Consider the following 9,798-nt stretch of genomic DNA (forward strand, 5'->3'; position numbering starts at 1 on the left):
CCATGGTGCAGAAGTCTCGCAACGGCGGCGTGTACCCCGGCCCGAGCGGGGAGAAGAAGCTCAAGGTGGGCTTCGTGGGGCTGGACCCCGGCGCGCCCGACTCCACCCGAGACGGCGCGCTGCTCATCGCCGGCTCCGAGGCCCCCAAGCGCGGCAGCATCCTGAGTAAGCCGCGCGCGGGCGGCGCGGGCGCCGGGAAGCCCCCCAAGCGCAACGCCTTCTACCGCAAGCTGCAGAATTTCCTCTACAACGTGTTGGAGCGGCCGCGCGGCTGGGCTTTCATCTACCACGCCTACGTGTGAGTGCCCACCCGGGCGGCGGGCGCGGGTCGCGAGGCACCCGGGCGATCGGCCGCTGGTGGCCCGTGGGCGCACAGCTGCGGGCTACGAGGGCCTCCGTGTGTGTCCGAGCGCCCGCGTCGGTCACACCGTGTGCCTGGGGTCCCTTGGTTCAAGAGAAGGACAGAGGTTGGAGAGCAATTTCGGAGACGTCTGGTTGGAAGGAGTTCTGGGGTCGGGGTGGGGGCGCCTGTCCCCCTCCCGCGCCCGCCAGCGGCCTGGTTGGGTTGCATCAGTCCCTCCCCCGCAGGATGGGGAGATGTGCAGCGCCCCAGCCTCCCCTCCTCAGCCCTGAGAGGCCCCTCCCCACGGCCACTGCACCGAACAAAGGGCCGACCAGGGAGGGAGGGCGGCGCTGCCCGTCCTGTCACTGGATCTGGACTCCTAGAGGGCCCCCTCTAGATGGGTTCCCTCAAAGAAGGGGGAATGGGGGGAGGGGTTGGCCCTCCTCCTAGGGTGCGCTTCTGGGGTGCTGCAATGGCGGAGGGGTCCCGTCATTACTCTCCGCCCCCAGCCGTGGGCTGAGGGTAGTTAGTTGGCTGTTCCTGCCCCGTGGTGCCTGCACCCACCCCTGGCCTGGCCTGCGTCGCCCCACCCTCCCCTCCACCCAGCACAGCCTTGAGCCCCTGCCGCTGCTCGCTGGAGGAGCAGGTGCATGCCTGACGCCCCTGCGCGCGTTCTGGGCTCCAGACCCCCTTTATTGCAGAGTGGACCCCCAGGAAGAGGGGTGCCACCATCCTGGGGCCACCAGCCCTGGCCCTGGGAGGGCTGTCGGTGTCCCTGGGCCCGTTGTTCAGGGAACTCCTGGCTCCTGCGCCAGGGCTGGTGGCCACAGGCCGGCATTGTGTGCACACGGGTGTTCGAGCGTGTGGCGTTTGTGTGTGTGTGTGCACGCGTGCCTGTGCTGGTGGCGAGCACGGCCTCTGAGCCTACAGGCGCTCTCTCCCATCCCAGCTAGACTGGGTCCGGGACTCGGCCATTTTGTGAGAAAGAGGCATTTGGGGATGGGAGTGAGGGGTGGATTCTGGGAAACCGTCTCCGACCAAGTGCCCACCTGGGATGGGGGGGTGTGTGCCCGTGAGTGTGCCTGTGACCTGTGAGTGTGTGCTCTGGACGGACCCTCTGTGGGTGGGGGAGAAGACCCTGGGAGGATATGCCAAGCTGCTGGAGGGATAGGTGTCCTGGGGGTCACCACAGCCCTGGAGGCCTCCTGGCCACTGTCCCCAGCCCCAGCGCTGAGCCACCCCGGGAGTCCCAAGAGGCAGAGGCTCCCCTGGCACTGTGTCAGCCCCCGCCTGCCCCAGGGAGGTGACCTGGCTCTTCCCGAGGCGGACATGCCCAGGTGCGCTCTTCCTCCTTGGAAGAGCCCCGTGCCTCCTCTCCCTGCCGGGCGGGGGCCGGCTCTGGTCAACCAGGTCCTGGCCCGAGGTGACCTCTGGTGTATGGGCACAGCCCAGCGGTGCCCCCGCTCCTGTCTGACCTGTGGTGCGGCTGCTGGAGGGTTTGCTGTGCTTTGGGCACGAAGGTCCCCGCCAGCAGCACTTCCTGGGGTCCCCTCTGTGTGGCCTCTCCCTGCCCAGGCCCGAAGTGGCCGGCCCCTCCGTGCGTCCTGCGTCCTGGAAGCTGCAGCCTTCAGAACTGGGAACAGAGTGTGGGGACTGGGGGCCAGGCAGCTGCTCTTGGGTGTGGGTCTGCGTTGCCCCCGCCTCGGGAGTGCCCGAGTCGGGACAGGTGGGCCTGCAGTGTGTGAGGGTCCAGGGGCAGTGAACGGGGCAGAGCTGCCCTTGCCCCCAAGGCATTGTGGAGGCCACCGCGTGGGGTCTCCACCGTCCTGGCGCTGGCCCGGGGGTGCTCCTGAACGGCGACATCTCTGTCCCGCTGTTGCTGCTCATCGGTCACCCCCCGCCCCCCAGCAGGGACTGGCCCTCGTCTGTTTGGTTTGTTGATTAAACCAGTTCAAGCCCCTCCTGAGCTGGGCCTGGGAGGGGCAGTGGGGGCCGGGAGTGCTCGCAGGGCTGGGGCAGCTGCCCTCCTGGGCCCCCTTCCACCAAAGCCTGGCTTCTGGAAGGCAGAGGTGTGCTGAGCCCTCTGGGTGTCAGAGGTGGGGAGGGAGGTGGCCGCCCTCTGGCCCCCGGGCTTGGTGGGCATCAGGCCGGGTGCCCCTGCCCTTTGCGGACGGGCTGTCTCCATGGACGTGCCTCTGGGCCTGGAGCCATCGCCATCACTGCTGCTGCCTGTGGGGGCGGGAGGCTTCCCTGAGTCAGGAAGATCCTGGACCAGGCTGAGGGGAGCCCGCCCGGGACCCCCTCCCAGCCCCGAGGCCCCTGCAGTGTCCCTTCCTCTGCTCCGGCTGGAGAGGGAGAGCAGTCCCTGGTTGGGCAGGTCCCCGCCCCGCGTGGCTGTTCACCCAGACCTGGCCGGGATTCTGGGCGGGCAGGCTGGTGTCGTCCGCAGTGAGTGGGGACCCTGTTGCGAGGAGCTGGGCCGTATGGGGTGGGGAAGGGGTGCATCTCAGCTCACCATTGCCTGCCCTTCACACCCCCAGGCAGGTCTCGGGGCTCCGAGGGTCTGTGCACCCCTAGAGCAGGGCGTCTTTACACGAGAGGATTTTCTAGCTACGGTCTAGGGTTTTCATGAGTTTCTCAGAGGGGGTGTGAGCCACAGAAAAGGCCCCAAAACACTTCAGGGATGCGTGTCCAGGCCAGTGGGGCCCCAGGGGCTACTCATCCGCTTCAGGCAAGCCCTTGGGGGTTCTTTGAGAGCCTGGGTTGGGTGCGCTGCCCCCTCCCCTCACAGGTGGGAGCGGCAGCTGCTCCATCATGGTGAGGGGGTGGGGGGATCTCCCCAAGGCTCAAGTTAGGACGGGAGGGGAACCGCACGTCTTCTGGGCCGGCCCGCTGTCCGCTGGTCTCAGGGGTTCCTCACTTTGTGGCCCCATTTTCACTGGTGAGGAAACCAAGGCTGAGGCGGTCGAGTTCCTGAGTTGCCCCACTCGCGCTGGACAGAAGGGGTCTCGGCCCAGTGATGGGAACTTGGGGTGCAGATCGGTTGACTTTTCCAACATCCAAAAGCCACTTGGAGTTGCCAGGTGAGACTGTGTTTGAAATAGGTGAGATGGAAAATGCCGGTGACTGCAGGGCAGGGACTGGCCTCTGGAGGCCGGGGCTCGCCTGAGCGGCTCACTCTTGTGAGCTGCCTTCTCTCGGGCTAGTCCAACGAGCCCCCTCTGTCCTCGGATGGCGTCCAGGTGGGTCTCGGGGGGCCGCTGACATTTCGGGGCCTGTGGCTGGGGGCAGCGGGATGGGGGCCTGGGGCCTCAGGGCCCAGCTGCAGTCCCCCGCGTGGCCTCGGATAACCCACGTGAGGTTCCACATTTGGTCACGTGCAGGCCACCCGCTGCCCCCTCTCACCTGTCCGCCCTCGGGTGGGCAAGTGTGGGCCCACGTGCTGGCCTCTCTTTTCCTCGGTGTGACTGCACTTAGGGGGCGTGGGGGCCCCAGGACAAGTGGCCCTGGGTGTCTGCTTCTGAGAGGAGACTGGGGTCTGAATGGCTGTATTCGCAGCTTCTTTCAGCTCCCAGACCTCGCTGCAATCCTGGGGAGGAAATGTCTATTGATTGAAGAGGTTGGAGAATCTTACGGAAATTTCCCCAAAGGTGAAAACGGTAGGAGGGTTGTGGTTTCCCGGGAGACCAGGGCTCAGTAGACTGTCCCCAGTCGGCTGTCTGGAGACCTCAGGCCTCATGGTAGGATTTCTCACCCACAATAAGACAATGAAGTGTTTTTTAATGAAGTGTTTCTTAATCACGGTGTCTAATTACACTGTCGTGAATTCCCGCAAACGGTCTGTGTCCTCGAGGTAATGGGGTCGGTAGGAAGCTCCGTTCTGGACAGTTTCACAGATCAGAACAAAGAAAAATCTGTTTTGTTAGAAACCAGTACAAGTCAAACGTTGAAACTAGTCTCTACGGAGACTCGGCGGGGGGCTTCGACGTGGGCACCGCCTCGGAAAACACCTAAACCCGGAATGATTGTGAAGAGACCGGATTGTTTCCAGGAGCGCAGCCCGAGCCTGGTGGTGGATGGAGCGTCTCAGGGGGTTCTTCCCGGTCCGTTTTGGTCAGTAAGTGAATCCTAGGCTGTGTTAATCCCTGCGCGCCTGCGTGTCCACGGTGAGGCCCGGGGTCTGCTCCTGGCCACCGCTCACAGGCGTCCTGAGTCCGTCCTGGCGAGCCCGCCAGGCTGCCCCCACCCCCGGGAGCTGCGTTCTGAATGCCCCGGAGAAGGGACAGGCTCCAGAGGACTGAGAGTTCTCTGGGGCCTCTCGTGGAAGGTGCTGAGGGCCAGGATGGCGGTGGGGGACCCCGCGGAGGGCCGCACCTCCGCTCGGCACAACAGGGCGGGACGTGCTGCAGGCACTGCAGGCTTGTGACCCTTTCCTTGTGGGGACGGGAGTGGGGTGGGGCTGGGGGCCAGGCCTGGGGCTCACGGTGCTGGGTCGCCCTGGGCTGCAGCCTTCTGCACCTTCCTGAGCCAGGGCTTGTGAGAGACATTGGCCTGTGTCCGGTAGCCTCATTATAAACCGTGCTGCCTGGGTTACCTCGTAGGCGGGTCATTTGAAACGTTCTCGAGTGTAAATGGAGGGTCTTTCCTGCATGGAGATCGCCGGGTACGTGCCTTAGTCACAGACGTCACCTCGTTACCCCCACGCCCCCGTCAGGTGTGGTGTGAGGTTATAACCAGTGATGGTTCAGGGGGCGCGCGTGGGCAGAGGGTGGTGAGCCGTGGGGACCGTGGGCTCTGCGTGGGCCTGGCGGGGAATCCTGCCTTGGGCCCTGTGTCCCCTCATCTGTGACGTGGGGACACCGTTCTGTGCTTGTCTCCTGTGAATCACTCAGCACAGTGCCCGGAGCGTGTGACGTTCACGGGGTCCTGGCCGCCTTGTCTGTCACTCAGCAAGGAGGAAGACCAGGCGGAGGGAGGTGGGCGCGTCCGGGACAGCACCCTGCGCCATCCGCCCTCAGCGCGGCCCGGGGGTGTTCTCAGTCCCGTCGGCCAGTGACTGCGCCTGGATGGAGGGGTTTGGGGCTGCTGTGAACGTGGCCGCGTGATTAGACACGGGGCCCCCGTCTGAAGCTGTGTTTGTCCAGGAGGACTGGCCGTTTTCCTAAAGGACCTCACTGTTCTACAGCTGCCTGGGTATTGGGAGAGGTCTTCCTTCCACGGCTGAATGGTCCCAGCGCCCTGGGCCTCCGAGCATAGAGGCCAGAACGGTTTTGGCTTGAGAAGGACCATTGCGAGCGGGTTGTACCAATGGACCCCCAGACCGTAAAGGGGACCCCAGGTTTCCACACGGGCTGCGTCCTGATGAGCTGCACGCCCTCCTAAGCTGTCGTGTGGTGACTTAGTGTCACGTGGGCCGCCAGGCTGAGCCCATCTCCTGGCGCTGCCCCAGAGCATGGGAGACTCCTTCTAGCACAGCCACTCCCTTCTGAAGGCTGGTGCCCGGCTGTGCTTTCCAACAGCGGTTTGCTGACAGCTCTGCGGCATCGGGAAATGGGCCTCATCTGTGCCATGCAGTTCCCTCCCAGCTGTGGGGCACCCGGCCAGCAAGCCCGGGCCAGCTTGGTGAGATCCGAGGTAGAAAGAAGAGGGGCGTGCAGCCCCGAGGTTGTCCCCCAGGGACTCTGCCTTCCATGCTGAGGGGAGGGTTTGACGCAGCTGCCCCCGCCCCCTAGGCCCTCTTTCCACTGTTCTGCAGGCGGCCGTGGCCCGATGACCGCTCCCAGCTTGCTCCCCTGGCAGCTGGTGGGGTGGCGGTGAACCCCCAAAACCCCTCTTGGTGAGGAGGGTGCGTGCAGGAGGGGTCAGGGCAGAGAGATGACTATTTCTAAAGCCTGTCTGTTCCTCGTGTGAATTAAGACAGCCATGGCTGGAGTTGGGGGGAGGTGGTCCAGGTGCTGTTTTGCAAACGGTCTGGAGTTAGGGAGAGGGCTGGTCTTTGTTGTCTGAAGCTGGGCTGCACCAAGCTTTTAATTCATCCAGGAGGAAGCAGGGCTGGGGATGCCTGGGTCTTGCAGCCCCTGGGTGGGCAGCTCTGGGGCCTGCATGCCTCCCAGTGGGGGTGCAGGGCCCACATTCCTCAGTTTGCCCTAGTGTGTTTGGGTGGCTTCATCCACAGCCCAGCCAGAGCCCCGGGGCATGCAGGCCCCAGAGTTCCCTACTGTGAAGGCCTGGGTTTGGCAAGTGAGGGTTCCGTCACGCAAAGGGGGTTCCCTGGGGAACGGGCAAGATGGTGCCTGCCAAAAGGAGAACAGGGACAGCGGCAGGACTTCTACCAGGTGTCCTGACGCCGTGGGGTGGGGCGCAGGCGAGCGCGCGCTGGTGAGCGGGGCCAGCGGTGCTCAAGCCCGGCAGAGGCTGGGTGAGGGCTGCGCCTTCTCCAGCAGCCCCAAGGACGGTGGGGAGACCCCTGGCCTGGGGCGGGTGCCCGCCCGGGTGCCCGCCCACGAGGGGGCTCTCGCCTCTTCTCGGCCACCGGCGGCCCAGAGCCTTGGTCCCACTGCCCAGCAGCTGGGATCGGCCCAAGGGAGGGTGCGCTGGAGCGGGCGGGCCTCTTCCGGCAGCTCCTCGCAGAGGCCGTGTTGGCTTCACTTGGTTGAGACGTGAGGGTGGGTGCGTTCCAACCGCCAGCCCTGAGTCTGACCTTCATCTCCAGGATGTACTCAGAGCTGAGTGTCCTTAGGCTCTGCCGGCTACCCGGCTCGAGTAAAATTAGGTCTTTAATGTCTTCAGATTACCCGGGATAATTTTTAAAAATATTTATTTATCTGTTTATTTGGTTGTGCCGGGTCTTAGTCGCAGCACGTGGGCTCCTTAGTTGCGAACTCTTAGTTGCAGCGTGCATGTGGGATCTAGTTCCCTGGCCAGGGACCGAGCCCGGGCCCCCTGCATTGGGAGCGTGGAGTCTCAGCCACTGCGCCACCAGGGAAGCCCCCTGGAATATTTTGTAAATGTACAGAACCGCGTTTGTTCCAGAAAGTCCTACTCGGACTCGTTGGAAACAGCGTCTCCAGAGATTCCTTCATCGTCTGTTGTGGGGACAGGTCTCAGCTCCCAGGTTGTTCCTGGCTGTCTGCTGTGTGTGCCCCTGCCCAGGCCCCTCCCTCCTCCAGGTCCTGTCTGGTCCGCCCCTTCCTTCCCTGGAGCCTCAGTCTTGACCTGACTAGAGAGCTTAGAACTTTTGAGTTTGCTTTCACATTTAGGCTTGGAAAAAAATATTTGAAGGGTCTGTCTGAGGAAAAGGCCAGTTTCTCCTGGGATTCCAGGCTTTGGGGGAGGAAGCGGGGGTGGGGGGGGAGTGGGATGTGGAAGTGGGAGGAGCCTGGGCGAGCACCTGCCGATCCATTTCTGTTCCTGGGAGCAGGGCTCTGAGCAGGGCTGCCAGTCCTGCCGGGCCTGGCTGGGTCGACTGGCGTTTAGAAGTCTGTTCTCCCTGGAGGCCAAGCCTTGATGGGATGTGGTGGCAGCACCGGGACGGGCCCTCCAGCAGGAGGGCAGGGCCTGACCCGGGGTTCGACTTTCACCCGGAGGCACAGGAAGTGAGAGCATTTGGAGCTCAGCCTCTGGCGGGGGTGACCCGGGTGAGCCGAGGCAGGACCGCCATGCCGGGCGCTGGCCGCGGTCCTGATCACGAGCCCACGGCCGTCTCTCCGAGTGAGCTCCGTGCGGGACATGGAAAGTGGGGAGATTGGCCCATCACTGGCTGGCCTGCGGACGGGGCACTTGGGGCAGGCGCATGGCCGCTTGCTTCCGCCTCCCGATTCAGCCTTTTGTGCTCACAGAGCTCTTTCCTCCTTGGTCAACGTTCTCCAAGACGGTCCTCTCCGCTTTGTGCGGTTTGATTAGCTGAGAGCTGAATTAATACCGTGTGGACGGAAATCCAGTGTTTCAGGCCAGGTGGTGGGCAGACAGCACTGCGTGGTCTGAGCGAGAGGGGCTGGCGGCCTCTTAGAGAAACACTTGGTTATGGTCCATTACCTCTTCTGATTATGAAAATTACACACGTCCACCGTCGGAAATGGAGAAGATGCAGAAAAGCTGAGGAGGAGCGTTTGTCTTTCCCGATTGCCTTCCGAGCATCTGTGCCTGTCTCTGCGTTTCTTAAAGGAGATCGGATTCAGGCTGTCATCCTCCTTCGTGCTAACCGTGTGTGGTGGGGATTTTCCCGTGGACTCAGACAAGTCTCTGCTGGACGAGTGTTGGGCTTTGTCTCTGTCATCAGGGCTCCTGGTGCCCCTGGGGTCGGGGGAGAATGAGGTGGCCCTGTCACTGATCCCTCACCCTACGCCCTCGGTGGCTTCCGGCTGGGGAGCAGACGGCGCCTCTGGCCTGGAGAAGGACCCAGGCAAGCACGTGCCTGGTGGCCCCCCAGGGTCAGGACCAGGGCTGGTCCGGGAGGGGGCTTGTTAAAACGAGGTCCTGCCGCTGGAGGTGTGCAGATGGAGGCCGGCAGAACACCAGGAGTGTTTTTAGGGGACCACTGAGCTATGACCCGTGGGGCACGGGGGGAGTGGGCCAGCCCGAGAGCCGCTTGGAGGGTGTTCAGGAAGAGTCCGGGGGAGCAGGCCTGGCCGTGCCGTCGACCTGGGGAGGCGGGTCTGTGAGGGGCCCTGGTGTGGGGGTACCCTGAGCGCCTGCATGGGCTCCTGTGCTCATGAAGGGGATGTCAGATGCCCGGGGTGGTCCAGACTGACCCCTCGTGGCGGGGGGAGCACCTCTCCCCCGAAAGATGGTATTTGCCCTGGGCCCTGACCTCAGAGGCCTGTCCACGGCAGTGCCTCCCGCGGGGGACCCCTCCCCTCCTCACCCCGCTCCTGCACAGGCGTCCGCATGGCTGGGGCTACGGGACCCGCAGGGCCGGGGGTCAGCCATGCTGACCGTTTCGTCAGGCCAGCTCCCTGGACAGAGCCTGGCACTCGAGGGACCCCAACGGTGGCTGTGCTGGGTGTGTGTGTGGCAGGCCCGGGGGGCGCACCCCAAGACGGGGACCCCCAGAAGTGAGCCGGGGCCAGGGGAGACCAGGACTTACAAGGACAGAGCTCAGTGTGGACCGTGGAAGAAAACACACCTGGAGGGGGACCCCCGCCCCACAGCACAGGAAATCACCCAGCCAGCGGCTGCCTGCTCCCCACGTGTGGATGCTAAGGCGTCCCAGGGGGAGGCTGGGGCCCTCCTTGCCCCCCAAGAAGCCTCAGAGCAGTGTCCTTCCTTGAAGGACGGGGTCAGGTCCCCTGGCGGCAGGGGGTGTGGGGAGCAGTGTGGGCAGAGGGGTAGGCTCCCCCGCCCAAATCTGTGCTGGCGCAGAGGGGAGCTGAGGCACGGGTGGGGAGGGCGCAGAGGGGAGCTGAGGCACGGGTGGGGAGGGCGCAGAGGGGAGCTGAGGCACGGGTGGGGAGGGC

The 9,798-nt window shown here is 64.3% G+C and overlaps 1 protein-coding gene across 4 annotated transcripts in view; it reads left to right on the plus strand.

The window, feature by feature from the left end:
* Positions 1-2: 2 nt before the first annotated feature.
* The window catches only part of KCNQ2 (potassium voltage-gated channel subfamily Q member 2), a 50,655-nt gene continuing 40,859 nt past the window's right edge, over positions 3-9,798 (plus strand). For all 4 annotated transcript variants that reach the window (XM_024750325.1, XM_024750326.1, XM_024750328.1 and 1 more), the window contains exon 1: positions 3-298. In XM_024750325.1, the coding sequence (XP_024606093.1) occupies positions 3-298 (296 nt within the window). The remainder of the gene's footprint in view (positions 299-9,798) is intronic.

This window comes from Neophocaena asiaeorientalis, unplaced genomic scaffold, assembly GCF_003031525.2.
Source record: "Neophocaena asiaeorientalis asiaeorientalis breed wild unplaced genomic scaffold, Neophocaena_asiaeorientalis_V1.1 scaffold606, whole genome shotgun sequence".
NCBI classification, from domain to species: Eukaryota; Metazoa; Chordata; class Mammalia; order Artiodactyla; family Phocoenidae; genus Neophocaena; species Neophocaena asiaeorientalis.